Source organism: Pelodiscus sinensis, chromosome 2 (assembly GCF_049634645.1).
Source record: "Pelodiscus sinensis isolate JC-2024 chromosome 2, ASM4963464v1, whole genome shotgun sequence".
Lineage (NCBI taxonomy): Eukaryota > Metazoa > Chordata > Testudines > Trionychidae > Pelodiscus > Pelodiscus sinensis.
The window spans coordinates 164,046,895-164,070,638 of record NC_134712.1 but is presented as its reverse complement, the minus strand read 5'-3'; the positions used below and the strand labels follow the sequence as shown (position 1 = coordinate 164,070,638).

The following is a 23,744-nucleotide window of genomic DNA, read 5'->3' as shown; positions in this document are numbered from 1 at the left end:
GCACTAGACTCAAACTGGTAAGCAAAAGTTTCCATTCACTGGAAATCCCACAATCTCTTCCAGTACCCAAGCTCAAGCCATTTATAGTATTCCAAGTAGTTTAGTTTTATCACTTTGTCATGCTGATATTGGATTTTTAATTTTGCCATAGATATAAAAATCTTATAAGCTATGGAAACAGATTTCCCCTCAGTCTCACCACCCTAACGCCCCCTAAAAAACCCCTCAAATTTTAAACCAGCGAATTTAACAAACTGTCTTTATTACTAATAAAATATTAAATTGAATTCCCTTCACAGTGTACTAAAATTTGACCTATCTATAACTTAGCTTACCAAATAAATATTCAAAAACTATGCTGATTTAAGACCTGAATGATTTTCCCTTGCATCATACAAATTTCTCATTTAAGTGGCAGGTTGTCTGTCTTCTTGTTGCAATGATTAGGGAAGCAATTAAAATACCCAGCACATCACATTTCACTAAAATTGCAATAGTAATACCCAGCCATGTTTGCAGTCAATTCAAATAGCTTTACCTAGTAACTGGAGCAAACTAACAGTGACAATACTTTAAGGTATTAGCTTATAAATCCGTATGGATCATACTAAATTGCACTCCTGACACAATTTTGTCAATAAATACTAAAAATAAAGCACTCAAGTTTTAAAAAGGGCCATTAAGCTGTTAAGTGCCCACTTCACACTAAAGCAACTAAGCAATGCTGGTCAAATAAATGTTTGTCCATGACTGTGCTCCCAATATGGATGAGATGCTATTGTCTGTTACATGATCTGTGTGTTTTAATGGATTTAAATCTCTGGTAAAAGAAGGGGTCACTCTCCAAGACTATGATGGCCACAGAACAAAGGATAAAGCACAAATATTTTTTTCCCAGATACTTTCCACCTGCCATGAACATTAAGCTCCTTTTTTATATGTGAGCCAGAAAAATATAGCTATCTAATAATAAAATGTCAATAAAAATCAAAAGTCTGTTCTTTTCAGGTTCTTACACCATACTTGTCACTCTGGTTCCAGAGTAAAAAAACCAGATAGTGAGTAATGTTTGGGTATGTCTACACTACAGTTTTTTCAGAAAAATGACTTTCCAAAAAAACTTCAATTACGTCCACACTGCAATCGCATTCTTTCAAAAGAAAAAAAAAAAAAAAATCAAAAGAACAGAAGGGTTTTTTCGGCATTGGTAATACTCTTTCTACAAGAAAGAAGCCTTTTCCCAAAAGAGCTCTTTCGGAAAAAGGTGTGTGTGGATGGGGAAGAGGGAGTTCTTTTGGAAGAAGAGGGACGAGGAAAGAGAAAAAAGCAGTCAGTCACCCTAATGGCCACTCCATCCATAGTAATCACAATGTATATGCGAGATTGTTTTTTCGATGTGGTTTGGTAGCGTGGAAGCTCTCTTTCAGAATTTCGGAAGATCTCTTCTGGAAAAGCTTTTTCTGGAAGACTGCAGTCTAGATGTAGCCTCTGTCAAACTATGTTCTTCACTCTCGCCCCCAACAGAAAGATTGTATATGTATTATCAGGGCTCGACAAACTATAGAATCTACTCGCCCAGGGCAAGTAGATTTCAGCCGCGTGCCCCATTTACCAGCGGCGCATGCATGCGCAATGCGGCTCTTGCGCATGCGCAGTGCGGGGCTGGTGAGCAGCTTTTGCCGCCGTTTGTCAAGCCCTGTGTATAATGTATACCTCTTTGTGACGGGGAGTTAATCTGATGTGGTGTATGCAAGAATGCAAGCTTGTAAAAAAGTGCTTTACACTAGAACAGGAAAATGAGAAGTGTAGTGGTGGTTTGATTCTGTGGAAGTTAAGGCTGGCTTACACACTGGATGCCTTGGGGGTGTGATGCAGACAATGCCAAGCTGAAAGAAGAATTCTTCCATCAACCTAGCTATTGCTTCTGCGGGAGATGGATTAAATACAATGACAGCAGAGCCTCTCTAGCTGCTGTAGTGAAGGCTGACACTGAAGTGCTACAGCAGCACAGTTGCTCAGCATCACTATGAAATGAAAATTCCCTGCAAAGACAGATCGGTGAGCAAATACAAAGACACAGCAACGGGAAGGGTTAAATACAACTTAGCTGAAATAAGAAAAACTAATAATACACCCAAGACTGGCTAAGCTTTTCTTTGTTACTGAATAGTTTCCATCTCCCTTACGGCTCAATCTTGCCAATTGCGGAGTAGCCTCATAACCCTGCAAGGAGTTTGCTCAGCCCCTTTTAGGAGGCTCTCTGAACCTTCCAGGTCAAGTTCCCAGTAAACAAAACTTCAGGTTTTTGCATCACAGAATCATTATTTTCTAAATGTTTACAAGAACCTTAAACAAAACATTACACTGTGATCTTTATATTTCTCAGCTTAAAAGGGGCAGAGCCTCTACTGGCATAAATAAGTATAGCTCCATATTCATGGATCAACCACTTTTTAAGACATGAAGTACATTTTAATACTCAGGTCCCAACAAACTATAGAATCTACTCGCCTGTGGCAAGCAGATTTCAGCCATGTGCCCCGTTTACCAGCAGCGCGCACATGCGCAATGCGGCTCTTGTGCATGCGCAGTGCGGGACTGGCAAGCAGCTTTCACTGCCATTTGTCAAGCCCTGTTAATACTAATCAGTTATACTGGTAGAGTGACACCTGTAATACAAAACAACAGTAAAATGTGTTGCTGGAGCATCAGAAATATCACATTTACATATTTATCAACAGTTGAGTTTGGCCTAAAAATCCAGTTTGTGTACAGCAGCAAAGCCAGTGTTATGCAAAAAACCCCATCGATCTTCATTTTCAATATTAATTGGAACAGAAAAAAAATCCCAAAAATTGATCTACTAAAATACATTTTTGTTATTGGACTGGAGGGCAGAAGCATAGATTTGTAGTTAATCAGTGTGTTGTTCAAAAGTTCATTTTTGTGCCTTCTGCTTCTCCATTACATATACGTTGCCAGACTTTATTAGACTATAGTTGTAGGTAGATAAATTAGAATTAATTTAATAAACTAGATTATTTAATTACCCATAACTTAAATAAGGCCATGATAAGGTGGGTGCATAACTGGTTGGATAACCGTAGTCAGAGAGTTATTGTTAATGGTTCTAAATCCTGCTGGAAAGGGATAACAAGTGGAGTTCCTCAAGGGTCTGTTTTGGGACCCGTACTGTTCAATATCTTCATCAATGATGTAGATATTGGGATAGAGAGTACGCTTATTAAGTTTGCAGATGATACCAAACTGGGTGGGGTTGCAACTTCTTTGGAGGATAGGGACATAATTCAAAATGACCTTAGCAAGTTAGAGAAATGGTCAGAGGTAAACAGGATGAGGTTTAATAAAGAGAAATGCAAAGTGCTCCACTTAGGAAGGAACAATCAGTTCCATACATACAAGATGGGAAGCGACTGTCTAGGAAGGAGCATGGCGGAAAGGGATCTAGGGGTCATAGTGGACCACAAGTTGAATATGAGTCAACAGTGTGATGCTGTTGCAAAAAAAGCAAATATGATTCTAGGTTGTATCAACAGGTGTGTTGTAAGCAAAACTCGTGAAGTCATTCTGCCGCTCTACTCTGCACTAGTTAGGCCTCAGCTGGAGTACTGTGTCCAGTTCTGGGCGCCACATTTCAAGAAAGATGTGGAGAAATTGGAAAGGGTGCAGAGAAGAGCAACAAGAATGATTAAAGGTCTAGAGAACATGACCTATGAAGCCAGGCTTCATGAACTGGGCTTGTTTAGTTTGGAAAAAAAGAAGATTAAGGGGGGACATGATAGCGGTTTTCAAATATCTAAAAGGGTGTCACAAGGAGGAAGGAGAAAATTTGTTCCTCTTGGTTTTTGAGGACAGGACAAGGAGTAATGGGCTTAAAGTGCAGCAGGGGAGGTTTAGATTGGACATTAGGAAAAAATTCCTAACTGTCAGGGTGGTCAAATATTGGAATAAATTGCCAAGGGAGGTGGTGGAATCTCCCTCTCTGGAGATATTTAAGAACAGGTTAGATAGACATCTGTCAGGGATGGTGTAGACAGAGCTTGGTCCTGTCTTGAGGGTGGGGGGCTGGACTTGATGACCTCTCGAGGTCCCTTCCAGTCCTATTATTCTATGATTCTATGATATTTTTAACCCAGTGAACGATGTCTAAACCAAATAGAACCTCCAAATTTATCAACAGAGTATTAACTTCATCGGACACAGAACAACTAAGTTTTGACTGGTAAGATTTCTGGGGCTATTGGTGATTAAAATGTCTTATGTAATTAGAGCCTGATTCTGAGATATGCTGTGCACGCTTAAGTTCAGTGGGAATGGAGGTTTCTCAACATCTCTCCTCCAAACAGGCCCTTAAATAACAAGGTTTTAGCATGCATGTTTTAAAAAAAAAAAAATCCATATTTTTGTGAAAACAAAAAAGGTCCAGATCATGGAGCTAAGTGGATTTAAGCCGATTGAGGATCTGGCTCTGAATGACTTAGACCTGTACACACTTCCATAAAAGGTGTGATGGTATTGTAACAACTGCAACAGCTGTCATTTGTGTTGTGCTTCTCCATTATACCAGACCTGGGATTGGTCTTTACCAGTTGCCCTACCAGTAAAAGCAATGGTCTAGGCCAGAAACAGGTGATTTCACTTCGGGTACAAGCAGCAGAGAATAAATTATTCCCCCCTCAGGGGAACAGCGCATTACAGAGCAAAACCAGGCTTAACTCATTTCTGTCTGCCCGCACCCTGCTCATGTGAAAGGGAAATGGAGGAGTAACCTCATGGAAGCTGTTGTTCCTACACTGGGATCTGCAATGTAGGTAGCCCAGACCATGTGAAGGTCACACCTCTTGCTCCTTTACCCCTTATGCACCCACTTAGGAAAGAAAAAGTGTAAGTTGTATATGATTAAGGCTAAAGTTCCCAGAAAAATGGAGTATCACAAGAATATTTTCTTTAATTGCATATCTGCGCGCACACCCACACACCTTTCAGATTACAGAAATTAAAAATAAAAACCAAAGGTGCTTCTCATTAATCTATCATCCTTATGTCTTACCTTGAATTTCTCCTCCTCCTTTTGTACAAAGTTTAAAAAAAGAGAAGAGAATCCCTTAAGCCCATGCATTTTGTACTTAGAAGTATGATTTCTTTTTTATTTATAATGTCTAGTGTCTCACATAAGGCATATTGAAAATATGTTACTGTGTGGGTAATCACAGGAACTACACAGACACTGCCTTTATAATCCTCTTTGGGCAATCACATGGGAAATCTATTACTCTGATCCCTATATAGTCCAAAAAATCAGAGCATGCAGTGGATTTAATGCTTGAATTCAAGCTGTCTTTCATAATAGGCTCTCCTCAAATAAACTCCATCCCCCCCACCCCCGTATTTCTTCCGTATGCCTGCAGGTCACTGGAGTATTATTTGACACACTAAACTAAAATTCCCTGCAGCTAAAGTAAACAACCCCCCCCCACAACAATACATTTCTGATACAACTAAAATTAATGCTTCAAAAAAAATCCTAGACACTTCACAGCACACCTACATGACAATTTGAGTCAGAACGCACATTTCATTGCTCCACTGTTTCGCTGTCTTTTTGCAAAGATCTCATGTAACAACAAAGCTTACACCTGTTAAACCCACTGCTTTGGGATGAAAGGTGCTACAGAAATAAATGTATGTTACTTTTCACTTTACCAGGGAGGATCCAGTTTTTCTTCAAGATGAGCACAAATGATTGCCATCTATGTAAATGTGTTATTTGAAGGCCAATGTATACTAATCTAAAAGCATCTCACATAACCAGTTTAGGGCCAGGTCTGAAGAAAAGCAGAGCAACACACTTCCTACTCACTTCAATGTGCCTTAAGCATGCAGTATATATTATAAGAAATTACAAATTATGAAAAATCCAATGCAATGTAATAGTTTTAAGTCAGTAGGGTTCTATAGCTATTGCTCTAAATAATCTATGGAATTTAATGGAGATTAAGTATCCTCACAATTTTTGTGAATCATATAGAATTTTATAGCAGGAACATAATCCTCTATACAATTCTACAGTAGTTAAAAACACAGAGAAGTTATTCTCTTCAGAATTCAATAGAATTTAACGCATAAAAGATGTTCGGAGTGATTACAGTTCATAAAGGTGAAAACGGCGGCTTTGCCACAAATTCTATACAGTAAAACTTCAGTGGTCCGGCATCCTATGGTCTGGCACTCCTGATGGTCCGGCACCATCTGGAACCCAGAAGTGCTCCGAGCAGCCGGACAATTGGAGCTGCTCTGCCCCCAGCTTCCCAGAGTCAGCCACTCGTCAGTTTGAGCAGCAGCTGACATGAGGAAGTCTGGGGCAGAGCAGCTGGGGTGCTGTCGGGTTGGTCCCGCAGCACAGAGGGGCACATCCCCCCCACTCCACCCCAGATCCCTCACAGCCCCCCCTTCCGATAGTCCGGCATATCTGATAATCCGGCACCCCCTGGGTCCTAAAGGTGGCGGATTATCGGAAGTTTACTGTATATAGGACAGCACACCATTTTCTGGAAAGAGGACAGATTTTTGCCTTAGTTTCAGAGGATATTTTGGCCCAAATTCTGTCTTTAATTACACTTATGTAACCTCATTATTTCATTGGGGCTTGACAGATTTAGCTAAGGGCAGTACTCGATCCCGTGTTTACATAACACCATGTTACCAATTACTTAAAAACTTGTGTTCCATACCTGTACACATTGAGGTATTGTTAGCTTTAGATAACACCTGCCCATACCGCTGGTTGCTGCACAAATTAATGTTAGCTATTCCTCCCCATAGAAGACACCTCCCCCATCAAACCAAGTAAGCCTTCATTTTTTGTTTTGATGTAGTCATTAGTTTGGGTCCATAACTAAGGGTACATCTACACCAAACCACCACCCAGCACATTTCAGAGCCTGGGTCAACTGACTCACGGTAACTGGGCTCAAGCTAGTTTCAGCAGTGTAGACGTTCCTACTGGGGTTGGAGACTGGGCTCTCCACCCTTCCCCTTGCTGTGCTCCAGAGTTGCGGCTCCAACCTGAATGGGAACATCTACGATACTATTTTTAACCCTAGGAAAAAACATGTAGCACTTTAAAGACTAACAAGATAGTTTATTAGGTGATGAGCTTTTGTGGGCCAGACCCACTTCCTCAGATTATATCCTGAAAGAGAATTTGCGTGACCATATATAACAAAAGAATTCCTTTGTTATACATGGTCATTCCAGTTCTCTTTCAGGATATGATCTGAAGAAGTGGGTCAGGCCCACAAAAACTCATCACCTAATAAACTATCTTGTTAGTCTTTAAAGTGCTACATGTTTTTTCCTTTTGTTTTTCCAAGACCAGACTAACACGGCTACTCTCTATTAGTATTTTTAACCCTGTAGCCAACCAGTTGGATGGGCTATAAAAATCACTGCTTCAGGGCTTTTAGGAGGGTTTTTTGCAGTATAGTCATGGCCCTTATTGGAGATGAACAAAAGGCTAAGAAGTAACCCTTAAATCAACAAGCTTAATCTGTTTTTGAATGCACCGCATGTTTTATAAGAAGGAAATGCACCTACAGTTTGCATATGTTTTAATAGGATGGGTCAGACACTATTGCTGATTTAGCAGAACAAAACACAAAGCCTATCAATTTATCTTCTAATCCCTGAGAATGTCTCTAATTCTAATTTGACACACACTTAACTGTTGCTTTTACAGCAAGTTCCAAACAAAACGAACAAAAAACAAAACCACACAACCACCACCCCACTTTTCCCTCATTTTAATCCCTGCTATTTATGGCCCTGACTCAGCAAAGCAATTAAGCCCAATACTTTCTTTAAGTATGGCACTAGACTCAATGTTTTCAGTAGGACTATTCAAGAGTTTAAAGTTAAGCATGTTACTTAGGTATCTTGCCAAACAGGGAGCCCCAGACCATAGGGTGTGACAATTATTCTGGGTAACTACTTGCAGTACCAGACCAATAGTTAGAATTGCAATGGACCTAGTACATCACTGAGCTTAACATTAACCCCAGCAAATGCAGGACAGAATCCCTTTCTTAGATAAAATATGCTTTTGTGGCCAGGATTGTGTCCATTCCTCTCTTCTCCTGGAAAACTCAGGTTTGATGTATTTAAGTTTCATTACAGCACATTTGTGGTATTAGCAACTTAAAGAAATCAAAGCGCAGATGACTAAACAGAAATGGGCATCACCTCATCCCTCAACCTTTTTGTGCGTAGAATACCATATAAATCCCCTCAATGTTTAAACCAAGTGTGCCACTAAGAACATCTTTCAGATAAATTAATGTCAAACTTCTGACCTATTCTATTTTTGGTGTTTCAAATTCCAAAAGCATTTTTTACATACATCTAAAACAATTTTTAGAGGAAAGTACCTCAAACAATGCTTGTGTCATCCCCCAGGGTACAGTAACTTAACTGGAAATGCAGGGAGTTATACTTTTAAAAATATGCACATTCTCTCAAAATAAATTACAAGTGTCATCAGACACAGAAACATGACTTCTCCAGTTCTTATGATGCTGAACTGTCTCTTCACTGGCAATCGAAAACTGCTCGTGGAGACCTTGTTGCGAGAAAAAAAATGAAGTCACATTTTTGGGAGGAGTTTTTTTTTGTTTGTTTTTATAATTGTGTCGTAAGAATATGAACTGGATTTTTTCAAGCTCAAGGCAAATTACCACACAACATATTTAAATGCCCTTAGACAGACATAAGCAACATTCATTGGCTTTAAAAAAAATTGCATAGACTATTGGGCTTTTTAAGCCCAGGTCCCAATAAATTATTAATAGGATTCTCTCAGTGAACCCCAACCCCCATCCCAAAAAACACACACTTCACAGTGCTCCCTTGTCCTTGCAGTACGGTCCTAATAAATTCTGCCACTTGTGGAACTGCCAACTGCCCAAGTTTCAGCCACAGATACTGACCTTGGCCTCAATGAACTTTGTTAAAGTGCTTTCGTATTTGTTCAAACAAACTTTATTGAGGTTTCAGGCAGGATACCAGTGCAAATATGCCACAGCACACCTAGCTAACTAGCAATAATAAAATGTTGTAGTGCAGTCAGTCCCAGGATATGAAAAACATGAGGTAGACAGAGCCAGACTGAGACAGGGGCTTTAGGGGCTGCAGCCCGTGGAATCCCTTAGTCTGGGAACCTGGACTGCAGCCCCCATAGCTCCTGTGTGCTGTATCCTTCCAGCTTGGGAGGAGGAAGGTGGCTTTACACACTGCTGTTTCTCCTCCCTATCCTACCAGTCCTCCTCTGGGCACTGTACAATGAGCTCTGCACCGAGAAACTGTCCTCGCACTACCCTTGCCTATAGGCTCCACCCCCCACAGCTTCCATTGACCACGATTCCTGGTCAATGGGGGTTGTGGGAGCAGTGCTTTCCTGCAAGGGAGCGTAGGTCACATGGAGCCCCCGATCCGTACCATCATCAAATGAGAGCTACCTCAGGTAAGCGTCCACAGCACAACTCCCTACTCCAGTCTCCTATCTTATCCTAACCCCTTTCCATACCCTAAAACGCTACCTCTCCCCCAGACTCTGCATTCCACACTCAAATTCTGAGTCCTCTCCTACACCCAAATTCCTGACCAGACCCCACACCTCCATCCCAAACTCCTGCCTTGAGCCCCTTCCCACATTCCAAGTCCTTTGACCACAGCCTGGAGCCCCACTGCTCCAAATGCCTCATCCCCTATCCCACTCAAGAGCCACATAAGAGTTGTTAGACCAAAATTTTCTTTTTCCTATGAACTTCCATGGAGAGAGATGAATCACTGCAGGTTTTCTGCAAAAAGAAATGCACTACAAAATTACAAGGCTAGACTATCATCTGGAAAGACGCCAGGATAACCATTGAGTTCTCCCTGCCAACTCCAGCTTCACTACTGGGCTAACAGATATGCCTGCGAGCTGCAGAGAGTGCACAAGTATTCTGACTAGTTTCTGTAATTTCATCTCTCTATTAGTAGCACACTGGGGTTGGAGGCAAAGTGTTCAATGGGTTGCGCAGGTAAACAGGTTGTTCCCATGTCACTAGGACTACAAAATTGTAAGGTTCTAGAACTCGTTTTCAGCTCTCTGCTTTTTTCCCCATTGTCCCTCTGTCGTGTAGTGCCAACTATCACGAATGCTAATTGACATGCTATTTCACAGCTTTTGTGAATTAATTCTACATTGCCCTCATCTACATACTATGCAAGTACCATCCAGTCGGTGCCATAAGCAACCTGGTAAACATCTCTCACGTGGCGTTTGTTCCAAGTCGCCTTCTCTCTAGAGTCTACAGGGAAGATTTCCCATCAGATGTCACATGATTGTTATTTTACCAGTCGGGAGAAGAGGATGGAGGCAGCGGGAAATAGTAAACTTGAGAAAAATTTAAAAGGACGTTATCCACTTATGACTGACACAAAATGTAAGTTTTAAACAAGCTAAAGTGTTTCTGTAATATTTTAGAATGCTAATTAAAGCACATTTTAAACCAACATTCCACTGCAGGGTCAATTTTCAATACTACATCATTAAAAGCCTGAAAATGGAACCAAAGTAAAACTTGATTTTTTGTCCAAATTGAGAAAAATGTTTAGACAAAGACTATAACTAATGACAGAACAAATTTTAAAATTCTTTTCTTCATAAGAACCTAAGGTGTCATTGGCAACATAGATTAACCAGTGTTCACAACAAATACAGCCAGATCCTCAGTTGGTGTCAATTAGTACAGCCTACTCAATGGAGCTCTGCTAATTTACACGAATTGAGGATCTAGCCCGTGAATTTTAAAATGACAGTCTTTCCCCCTTCTCCCCCCCTCCCCCAATTGTGGTATTACATCTAGGGAATGAAAGCGTCATTTTGTATCATTAAAATGTATGTATTTGTTAACTTAAGGAGAGTGAAAAAGTTCATTTTGAAAATTCCCAAAGGTAAGAATTCTTGCTGCCAATTTTACAAATACCTTTATCAAAGTCAAACAATAGGATTATCGGTAAAATAGCATCATTTTCAATAACACAATGTTGCTCCAGAGTAATCTATTTTATAATCCAATCTATTCTGGCTCGTCCATTTACTTAGATAGAAATAACTTGCTTACTCCTTCTGAAATGGCTGAAGATTTGAAACATTATTTGATAATAGTTTATAGGCAGAGTCCAATTTCCACAGTACGGAAAGATGAATCAGTCTCAATCTCTCTTGTAAATGGCAACGACTGGCTTTCATGTCATTTCATGAATACAAAATACAGACAATATAGTAGACATGTAGTAGACAAGCACAGTATTTTTATGATCTAGAAATGCAGCATGGAGGGGACAAGTTATATCTGAGGGCAGCAAATTTTCATCAAGATCTTTGATAAGTTTTTTATACCAGCAGCTTCTTGGATGTTCTCTCCTATCATTAATTTATTAGGTTCATAATTAGTACCAGCCAGACACAAAGGAAACAGAAGCTTTGTTAATTAATAGGTAATTTTTATTCTTTTAATCCAGTTGGTAGTTTACATTAATTGACACATAACAGACTGTTATTCAAGAAGTTTAAATACATTCATACAAAGTACTAACCAATCATTATTCTGGTGAGGGTCTATTCCATCTCACTTGTGCCCAAACAATACTCCTTAGCATCAAGGGGAATTATTTTCACACACACACACACACACACACACACACACACACACACACACACACACACACACACACACACACACACACACACACACCCCTAAATGATGCTGCCTAGGGAATGAGCCTCATTAAAAAGCTTTAAAAACAAAAAGCCACCCAACATAGAAAGTACAAGCATTGAAATAATAAAATCATTAAACAAGAGCAGCTTGCAGAGCTTACTAAGACTAAACATACACACTGAAAATACACTTGTTCAAAATTAATTGTGTCCCTTCTTGAAAATGGAAATGAGTGTGTGGTAATCCTTTCAAACTCTGAGCAAGTGCTCAAATTGATCCAGTGATAAGATGCATATCTAAAACCTGCATGTTAAAGTATCACATCTAAAGCAAAGAAATGGAGAGAAAAAAATTCCACTCTTAACTCTTCCCATTAGAACTAGCCAAGTTATTCACTCTAAACAAAAAGTTGTTTGTAATTTAAAACAGGACAGAAAAGAAAGGGGGGGAAAGGGATGGGCAGGGGAAAATTGGAAGTCACAACCAGTGTTTCCTGTAAGCTGAGCATTTGGGCAGCCATGCAAAATAAGATTTAAATGCTGTCCAGCTGATTAGCAAAGTGCCCACAGCACCCACAGCTAGCAACATGTGTTTCTACTGGTTGTGCACCTCTGCACATGCATCAATGCACATAACAAAATTTATTCCACACATGACTGAAAAAGATTAGAGGGAACACTGGTCATAACAAAAATTGACCAGGCTGAATAGCAGTTAAACAAAATGAATCTTTTTTTAAAAAAGCAAGAGGATTAAGTTTCAACTTTACAGGAAATTTAATTATAACATCAAACAAAGTTTAAAGATGGAAAAAGCAACTGGCTCATGGCTAAAAGTTCCAAATTCTTGTTCAGTCATTCCATGATAGTGAATTTTGCCAAATGAACAGTCACTACAACAACTTCATTTAACACACACTTGGGGGAGTTTCTGTTTGTTTAAAGTTCTGTGATCATGTGCCATAATGGACATTATTAATCCACATGCCTCCAATGAAAAATGTACACTTGAATTTGCCAAGTTATAGTTGTATCTATTTCTTTTTTAAAAAAATAATGGCCTCATTTTACAGCTAAAATGCTGCTAAAACCCTGACTATTTTCAGATTCATGCTTTAGGCACTCCAAGTATGAGAAAGGAACCCAACCTGAAATTCTAATTGTGAAAGAAATATTACCTACACTTAGAAGGAATACATTTTCACACAGCACTGAAAACTTATTTTCCGTATTTTCTTAAATATATACATACAATGCCAACCCGCACTCCCATCCCACAGAGATACCAAGTCCTACCCTTACACATAAAGCAATACCATAGTATTTCTAGGATGTATCCCTTCAAACATATAACAACCTCATCAGTCACTTTTGTCTAAGATAGCATGGGATCACTAGTAACAACACAGTAAACTAGGTGACCATATGTCTAGTGTCTTATTGCACAATACAACCAAAGGGCCTAGGAACTTTTATAGTAAACGGATTGTGCAGTAAAAGACAACACTGACAGTAACTAAATTAGGAAACAAAGAATAAGTTCAATCTTTATCTGAGAACACCTTGGGAAAGTGTTGCTGTCACCAAAAGTCCAATCGGGATGATAAAAGTTGGAGATGCAAGAGACCTGATTGATTATGCAGCACAACCCCTTGGAAGCACTAGAGATAATACATACCTCAAGATATATTCATTTGAGAGAAAAGATAAAACTGATATTAGATTGATATTGCACTGTTTCACTTAGAGTGTCATAAGCACCTGAGGCTACAGTGTAAGTAGGACATCTAATGGTACAGCAATTGAAGGGAAAAAAAGGAGAAACTCAAAAATTATAAAAGTGTAAGCAGGAGGGAAAAGAATTTTCACAGTCAAAATTTTGTTTACTGAAAAGTAAAAATCCAGCAGGCTGAGGATATAATACTATACCCACTATACAAATAAGTGTAAATGTTTATTTTAATGTAAGCCTTTGCTAAGTGGGGTTTTTTTCAAAGCATAACATTATTCCAGAATCAGAGGGGTAGCCGTGTTAGTCTGAATCTGCAAAAGCGACGAGGAGTCCTGTGGCACCTTATAGACTAACTGAAGTGCATAAGCTTTCGTGGGCAAAGACCCACTTCGTCAGAAGCAACCCACCTAATCACATCTATTCTAATAAATAACACAAGATATGTGATGTGCTATTTGCAGAGGTTGTCTCTTTTACTAGCCGTCATTTACTCATCCAAATGAGTTGAAATGTGTGTCCTAATTTGAATCATGGAAAGTAGCCATTGATTTCAGTAAGTAACCTCTTGCTTCTTTGCTGAAGGCATTGTTGAAATAACTGATCCAACTGCTAAAACAAGTTTCTCCCCAAGTCTTACCTCATTCCCTTTCAGTTTTACATATCTCCACATATTGGATCAGTCTCAGGAAACCCACATGAATTTGTGCACGAATTTCAAAGATACACTCCTACTCTCCAACAAAGTTTAAAAACAGACACATCACTTGTTAAAATATGTGCAGTGAAAAAAATGTAGCATTTTTCAATAAAGGATCATTTAGAAGATTTAAACATAAGACTATCAGCAGCAATTAATGGAAATAAGTGCACAGAATTTGAAAAAGTAGTATTAAATATTTTGCATTTAGGGCAAATTCCACTTTCAGATGTGCACACCATTTCCACTCAATCTAATCAGCAGTGTGCATGCATATTGTAAGTCAGAAATTGACAGATCTAATTGCTATGGGATTGGTAATACAAATAATAGAGTACTATTTTGTTTAAAACACTATATCACTGAAGTTAGAACCAGCCTTAAAATTATATTGCGTTTACAGTGGAGAAGTGATTTAGGATTCAAATTCAAACCCAATGTGAGTAGGCAGCTGCTTACACAGCCCGGAATTTGGCTCTACAATTACAATTCTCCATTATTTAAATATCCACAGGGGACTCTTTTATTGGCTTTAAGTTTTTTATCACAGTTCCCTTATCAGCAATCAGGGTATGGAAATGGAATTTGGTAGTGTGGTATTAAACCAGGCACACTGCATGAGAGCCCTCTTTGTGAGGTTCACTTCTAGGCCTTCTGGCTAAGATCAAGTTTAGTTATATTGTAGTTGTGCTCCAAGGATCTAGTCAGGTGATGGGAATGCCTTGTAATAGAAGCTGGATGAACACAGAGCAGCACACACAGTTCTTGCAAGCCCAGCAAATGCTAGATAAGCCTTTATACATGTGCACCAGGGAAAATAGACCTCAATGAAACAGATCATTTCAAAGCTTGACAATAAGCACATCTGGGAAAGTGGAAGGGGGGGTACATTAAACTGACAGGCAGTGTGATTAGTAGGTAAAGCATGGGACTGGAGGCCAAAATGCAGCTCTCCCTCTTTGTTGCATCAGGCAACTGCTTAACCGCTCTGTGCCTCAGATTCCAAATCTGCCAATAGGCAAAATAATACTTGGCTACTTAAGAGAGACATTATGAAGGTCGCATTGCCCCTTTGCCAAGCAACCTCAAGCATTGGGAGCAGAAATTGATGTGGAATCAAGTATTATCTTCCTTTAATAGGCTTACCTGAGTGCACTCTGCAAATAATGTTTAGCTAACAGGACACCAGTAATTCTCTTCTGGCAGAAACCTCAAGTCAATTCCCACTGACCTGACCTTTGAGCCCTTCTTCTCCCCTCCCCTGAGCCTCACAGCTTCACTGTCTCTTATTCCTTCCTAGACGACATAGTCCCCTCATCCTCTTTCTTCTCCAGTTCCCAACATTTAGCAGGAAGAAGGCTCTAAGGCAAGTCTGCACCACTACTGCTACTACTAATCCAACACTAAAATGCAGTTAACCTAAATTATGTTGACGCACAGCCACCGCAGTAATTAAAACATGTTTGCATATTCACACTATGTTCTTTTTGTCAATGGTGTGCACCCTCACCAGAAGCACTTGCACTGATTTAGTTAACACTGTGGGGCATTGTGGGGCTTCTGAAAGGCAGCAACAGTCCATGTAAGCAACACAGCATCTAAATCTACACTGACACTGCATCAACTTAATTACTGTACATTTGGCCAGGGACTCCTGGTGTTTAAGGGGTGGGGGGACTGTTCAGTGGGAGCACACACACCCCTTATCAACTAATCAGGTAGTCAATGGAAATGCCACTGACTATATGATTAGTTAATTAACCAATACTTAACATCCCTTATGCATATAAAAGTGAGTAATGCTACAGGATTTACCTGGCATTGTGGGGGCTCAGGGCAGGGGATTGAGGGAAAGGGCAGGGTGTTAGGAAGTGTGTGTGGTGGAATATGGGGAGCCTCAAGGCTGGCTAGAGATGTGCTGCTTTGCCAGCAATGCTTCCTCAGGGGCCCTGGAGCGGGATGGGCTGTGCTGCCCAGCCCTGTGCCCAGCACTGGAGCAAAGAGCTGGAGATGGGGTAGTGGTTTGGGGTGTGGCTTTGGGACAGGCGGGCCGCTTGCCTGTGGCCTGCAATACACAGAGTCCCGGTCCCACCTGGCCACTCAATTACTGGTGCGGTTGTTCCCTTATGGTCACTTGGCAGTACAGCTGCCCCCCTCCTACTAATAGAGAGGCAGCCGTGTTAGTCTGATCTTGTTAAAACAACAGGATCGACTAACAAGATGGTTTAATAGGTGATGAGCTTTCATGGGCCAGGTAAGAGGAAGCTGCATATCAAGCTTGGTTGTTCTAGTTCTTATCATTTAGGAGAGCGCTTGAGCAAACAGACTCACAGACGGACAGACAAATGCACATTTCTAAAATGTACAGTAAGATACTAGAGGAGGCTCGTTAAAATACTAGCTTAATAGGTGAAGGAGTCTTGCATCTGTCCCATAGGGAGCTCTCACCAGGCAAAACACATGTAGTACTACTTTAAACTCACACACCAGCTCAACTGACGTAAGTCGAGCACTGTACTCGATCAGTATTTTGTTCCTCAAATACACTCAGGCTATGTCTATACTACAGCCTATGCTGGCAAAATTTATGTCACTCACAATGTGATGATTCTACTCCCAACCCCTCCCCCTACCATAAGCATTTGTGTGCACAGACTATGTCAGCAGGAGAGCTCCTCCTGCCAAAAGAGTTTGTGCTGCTTCTGGAGATGGGTTGTGTCAGCCTAGACTAGAACGTCTTCACCAGACATGGTGCAGCAGCACGGTTGCATCAATACAGCTGTGCCACTACAGTGCTGTATGTATCAATATACCCTTAGCATAGCTATTTGCAGCAACTGCACTTACACATTTGGTTGCCAAATGACAATGCCTTCTTTGTTGATTGTGATTATAAGAAGGCTTCTTTTTTCTTTAAATGGGAAAACAAATTAATAGGTTCCTCAACCCTTTTCTTTGAAAGTAATAACGGAGCACAAATTGAGAGTCATTGGCAGCAACACACTGCCACCCATATGCATGCATTTTCCCTGTGAGGAAGCCAGTCAAGGTTGGCAGATTATATAGACAATTTTCCTGCAGTACCACCAGACAATTACTTATTTTGATAGTGCCCCACTATACATATAGTAACTCTCACACACAGAGGCCAATTCTGTTGCACTTATTCCTGTGGAATATTTCCTTGCTCCTAAAACACTTGGGGAATGAGTACTACTCAGTATGATTAAGGTGGCAGAATTAGGCCCTAAATAAAGAAGTATTATAATCTATTTTGACATAGTTGAAGGCCAAGAATTACAGTACCGGAGAACTGTTACAGCAAACTATTTCATATAGGCAGAAACAGTATCAGACTTTGTATTGCCCACACTAACCAAATAGCACTATTGTCCTTCCTTACAGCAATGTGCATGTGAAAAACAAACAAAATAAAACTGATATGACTTAAAGAGTGAGATCATGTGTTCCAATAAGTATAACAAAGACTGTCAACTCAACATGTAAAAGAGTCCAAATGAAGTATCAAATAACAGGCTCCCACAATATGTACTATGACCTCATGGCCATAAAGTGCAAAGTGAAACTTAGCTGAATGTTTTCTGTCTGGACCAACAAAAATATGATAAAACTCTAACACCAGTCCTCAATGTCTTTATGCATTTCATGGAATCACTGATAAGGATGAATAACTGCAATGCTTAAGAAGGAATGACTCTCCACGTTTTGTATTCATCCAGGCTTTTATACCACCCTCATCATCAAGATGTCTAGACAGGGTTTGACCATTCTTACATAACAAGAGTGTTCTGGAGTAAAGGGCTCCTCACGTAGTATCACATCACTGACCACAGATTGTGCTAATTACAACTGTAGCAAGCCATCTGGGAACAGTTGCAAACTTTCTGGCTGACAGCTACAGCAGCTTCCTCATCACCAACAAAACAGCTAGTGTGAAGCACTGCTTGGGAGGTAGATACACTGGATTTCACACTACCTTTAGTTTTCACATGGTCTTTAGAAGCGTCCTGGAAGTAGAAACATTACTGTGGTCTACATTTGAGGTGAGAAAGGCACAAATAATTGTAGCAAAATCCTATTCGTGATTAATACTATGTAAGTATCTAGAGACAACTATAGAACTAACAAGGCTGCCATGTTGCAAATCTGCATAAAGAAGAGCTAGTACGCTCTCTCCAACATGGGGGCAAATAAGATCTTGGCATAATTCAGAGTTCTTTAAAAAGATGGCTAAGATTATCAGAGTCTTGACAGGTAGAAACTCAAAGAAGCAGAGACTACATTTCTATTATTCTGGCTAGGATGCCATTTCACAGGGTAAAAACTCACCTTTTAAAATGCTACATTTGAGACAAATGTTGTGTATTTGTGACTATGGCACGTTTTAAAAATACAATATTCATAAATGCAGAAAGATTGTTTCTCTGATACACACATGCATCACCAAGACTTGGAACAACCCAAGCTCCCCTGGGAATATCAGCAGCTTTCATGCCAAACCATTTCATCAAGATACAAGCAATCTGAAGAAAGTGAGTTAAGGCAGATATGCATGTTCACTATGCTTGTTCTTGACAAGTCACAAAACAAGACAAGATTTGATCTAAAAGGGAACACTGAAGCACTATGAACAAACTGGTTGGACCAGTCACTTATACTGCTGCCTTAAACTAATCTATCACAAAGATTACAGCAAACTCAGATACCCAAATGCAAGAGCAAGCAAGAGATTGTCTGACACTCTCCATGAAGGAGTTTATCTCCATAAATTAACAAGCGGACTTAGAATCCAGGGCACCCTGTTTTCTTACTTGTATAAAAAGCACTTAATACACTATTTTGGCAATAAATAATACATTAGTATTTTTTACACTTGGCTATGCATATGTTTTATTCATATATTCTATAGATATTCTTAATTTAAGGCCCAATTTTGTTTGAAAGTTATTTTGCTCACCTAAGGATTTTAATCTGACCATTTTTGCCAAAGGCATAGATTGAGGATGAAAACCCAGGACTATATACATTTGGCTACACTTTTACTGCTGTCTCTTTCCCTCCTTACATATGAGAAAATCCCTTGAATATAATAAATATTTGCACTAAGGCAGAGGGCAAATTGTGGTCTTCAGTGGGTGGATATTCCTTTTTTTATTGTGTTTTAAAACAAACAACAGGTAAGATTAAGCTTTTCATACATTAGGCAGCAATCTGAGGTCAATCAACGCACCTTTTTAAACAATGTATGTTGTATTTTATGTTAATCAAAATAAACCATACTAAGGTACACATCTACAATGTAACAAATGTCAGTTTCTAAACCAATAGAGTTAGTTTGTGTGTGTAGTATAGACAAACATATAGATGTTAAAAAGGCATATTGCACCATCTTCCCTTGGGCAAAACTCCCATTGAAAGGAAATTCTTTGCTCAATATGTATCATGTGTGACCCTAATACATTGTCTTCTGTCTACCAGAAATCAAAGGAAGTTGCATGCGCGGGTCAAGGATATTATATGATGCCAGAATTGTATGACCCAAAAAGTTGTAACAGAAATGTTAACTATTGGTTTAGCAGTATTTAGCAGCGTATGAACATGAGCAAAATATTTGGTGCCTACAGAATAAAAGACATCATTAGCCTGCATACTAATATATTTACACACATTTAGTGGATGTGCAAATATTGGACAGTATTGGATGTGTACTTTTTATTTCACATGAAAATAAATGAAAAACTCTTTAAAATTAAAAATACAGAACACCAGGCACTATGGAAAACCCAAGAGAACATCTGTAGTTGCCCAGTATTTTGCCCTGCACATTCCCAGTATATAGAACTGTGCTCACATGAATGGCTGACCACTCAAAATCAAAATTAAACTGATGCAGAATACAATGAAAAACAGGTTATCTGAATTTTAGTGGTACCACTGGTTTACTATTTGCTCTTCAGTTTGTTATTAATGAAGTGTACTAGGCAAGAACTGGCCCTATTATTACTGCAAATTTCTAGTATTAAAACTATTATTGTGACCAGATAAGTGAAAATGGCTCATTGTTGCATTAATCTGTGTTTACACCAATGGATCTGAGGCTGAGCCAGATTCTCATCTGTCAGTATGTTAAAATGTTTAGTATCACTGATTTGGTTTGGGAAAGTTGATGATTCTTTAAAAAAAAAAAAAAAAACCAAGATTAGTTTTCACTCGGCTGTATTTAAATTTGTTTTTAATTCTCAATGTTTAAAGAAAGATTTTTAAAAAAAATGGTATTGAAGTCACCTCAACTCAAACCAAAATGTAAAATTGTACATTTTGCATTCTAACAAACATTGTACTAGTATCCGAGTCCTTTAAAAAAATCATCTCTTTGTACAGTAAGAAATGACATTAAGTTCAGGTGAAATTTTTAAAATGTGAATGCTCATAACTATATACAGCTTAAAATTTCTTAGATGCTTCATATTAGTTTACTGTAGCACTTCATTGGTTTGTATTGCTTATGCACCTCCAGCCCCTCAAGTTGGTGATATATCGTATCAAAAAAAGGATCCCATGTACCCAAACATGGAGGCAGGTTCTGGGGTCATGAAGATGATCTGATCTATCATGCACCTATTACTTTGAAGGCAAAAGTTAAAATGTGGAACTATTTTATGAACCTTCAGCGGGTATCCAAGTTAGTCTGTCCAGGATAAACTTAAAACTTCCAGCTCAGCTTTCCCCTTGATATTTTTTACCCACTGCCTCTTCTTGTTCCTCCCTCCCATTTTTTCCTTCTTCTATCCCCACCCCCTTCTCCCCTATTTATTTTGGGCCTGGACATCCAACACTCTGCTCATCTGAAGAAGTGGGCTGTGCCCATGAAAGCTCATGATACCATCTACATGTTTTGTTAGTCTTTAAAGTGCTACATAACTATTTGATGATTCTTCAGTGAGGATTCTTCCTGTATCATAGCCTCCAATGGGAATTTTATCATTTAATTTGTTGAAGCAGGAGCATGCTACCTAAAAGCACTTTTCTGCTGCTCACCTTTAATGAGCATACAAATACAGCAAAAACAGAACAATCAGGCAACTCAGTGTAATTTGAAGATGACATACACTACTTCTGTCTTGGTCAACAGGTCTAACTCTCCTGATGTGAAAAGGCACTGGCAACTAATTATAACCGAGGTGTGGGTGGTGAAGCTATTGTCTATCATTTCTTTACTACTGGCTTATTAAATAATCATAGAATGGGCTCCTTCCTGGTCAGACCTAGGGCTCCGAGACTGTAACACCAATACAATAATTGCTACCTCTTAATGCTGTAAGCTTTAGTATTGTCCTTGCATCAAAATATTTTGCAGAAATTGTAAAACTCAGTCTGTGTTTCAAAACAATTTTATCTGAGCTGCACAATCACAGCAAAGGGAGTCAACTGCCCCCAAACCCTGCCCTAATTACATCAGCAACAGGTACGAGCTTGCTTCTTGGAACCAGAGTGCCTCTTGATTTCAAGATTGTGCAATTAGCTTTCTGAAAAGGCGTGTTTCTACTTTTCAAAGATGGTTTGATTGTTCGGAGTCACGAAATGCTAACGCTCCTCTAACAGACTTTCTAAAACTATTAGGTCTTTTCTCAATTTTTTTTAAACAAAAATCTGCATTGTGTTGTTGTTGGAGGATTCCCAAGATAAAGACAATTTTGCCTGGAACCGAAGTTGGCTGCCTATCCTTGAAGCTTATAAAAGGGGGGGGGGGGGGAGAGAGAGAGTTTGGCCAACCAAAAACTTTTTTTCTTCCCCAAACTGAAACTGCTTCCTTAACGTATTAAAACCTTGCAAACTAGGCTGAACAGTTCTCACTACGCCCGCGTCAGTACACGGCTACAGGACAAGAAACAGTCAGCGCAGCCGACCGTGAGAAACAAGCCGCGCCGGCCATTCACAAAACTTGCCAATTTGTTTAGACTGGTCACCCCACAACGTGCCCCCTGCGCGCATTTCAGCTCAACAGGGCTCAGGAGCCGGTGAGAACCACAAGCCAAGAGCCCAACCTGCCTGCAGTTGTTCCAAAACTGAGGCTCGCCTGGTACACGAGTTATTTGGCTCCGGCAGGTCTGTGAATCATCCATGCGCCCCCATCCAGGAAGACGTTAATAAGCCTCGGGCAATAGGACAAGCCTCAGCGCTTGTGAAACCGACCCAGCCGCCTGTCACTGCCTCTCCGCTCGTGGCTCCGCACCCCCCAGCGACGCCTCGGAGAGGCCCCTGAGAACAAGGGCACGGAGGGACTTCGTTTGCCAGGCTGCCTAGGACCCGCCTCGGGCGCTGCCGGGTTTACACGTGCGGGGCGCAAAGGGGGGTGGGCGCTCCGGAGGGCCGGGTTGCGAGGGGCCAACCTGGGGATCGCAGCGCGCGGTGCTGGCTGGGGAAAGGGCAAGGGACGTGCCCAGGATTTTCTCTCCCTCCCCTCCCAGGAGAAAGCAAGCCCCCGCCTCAGGCAATGGGACGCCGCGCCAGTGACACCCTCTCGGTCAGGGCATCTGGACAGCGCAGCGCTACGGAGCCGGAGGGAAAGTTTAACCCCCCCCCAGCCTGGGGACAGCGGGCTCCCCCCGAACACACGGGCAGCGCAGCAGGGCGCGAGCGGTACCTTTCTTCTCCACCGCGGCGCTGAGGCAGACGCAGGAGAGGAGCAGCACCAGGACAGCGGCGCCCCCAGCCCGGAGGTGCCCGCTGGCTGCTGCCCGCGGCCGGCGGCTCCAGTCCCCCATGCTGGGCTGGGCAACAATCCCCGGGGCTCGTCGCGGCTCCCTCCTGGTCCCGGCGGCGCTCAGCTGCGCTGCCCGGCTCTGCAGACCATGCTGAGCTGCTGCTGCTGCTGCCAGGGCGGCGGCGGCGGCTCCCACCGCCCCACGTGCGCGGCGGAGCAAGTGCCGGGGGCTGCTGGCGGCGACCCTGCTGCTCGCGCCCGGGGCGGAGGGCGCTGCTGGCTCGGGCAGGCGGCAGCTCCGCTCTCGCCCCCTTGTCCCAACTCCTCCGCTCGCAGCCAAACTTTCCCCGCACGCAGCCAGCCAGCAGGCTCAGGGGCTCCCTCTGGGGAATCCGCCCGCCCCGCGCAGGGGGCGGGGCAGGGGCGGGACTGGAGGAGGAGACACCCTGGCGGCGCCTCCCCCCTCCCGTGTTCCAGGTGAGGGGCTGGGGGGGGGCGCTCACCTGGGCCGGGAGCCCTGGGGGGAGCTAAGCGAATGTCCCTAGTTCCTGCCCAGTCCCCTCAGCCTGCCGCTCGCCTTAGCATTTGCTAAAGAGGAGCTCGCCCTCTTCGCTGTGGCTGCAGCTTTGCAGCCCTGCCCTTGGCCTCGTACCTAGGAAGGGCAGGGATCGAGCACGGTCTTTGCCTCAGGGCTCCTCAGGCGGAGGCAGAGCGAGCTGAGCCCTGGGCGAAAGGCTGGGAGAGGACTGGAGCCCTGCTCACTTGCACGTCCCCCCCGCCCTTTGACTATCGCCGCAGCTACGCA

General features: G+C 41.5%; 1 protein-coding gene across 2 annotated transcripts in view; it reads right to left on the bottom strand.

Moving 5' to 3' along the window:
- The window catches only part of EGFR (epidermal growth factor receptor), a 229,918-nt gene extending 206,610 nt beyond the window's left edge, over positions 1-23,308 (bottom strand). The window contains exon 1 of one of the 2 annotated variants that reach the window (XM_075921718.1): positions 22,880-23,308. In XM_075921718.1, coding sequence (XP_075777833.1) covers positions 22,880-23,000 — 121 coding nt within the window. In that variant the 5' untranslated portion in view covers positions 23,001-23,308. The remainder of the gene's footprint in view (positions 1-22,879) is intronic. The other variant, XM_075921717.1, reaches the window with a different exon arrangement.
- Positions 23,309-23,744: the final 436 nt, after the last annotated feature.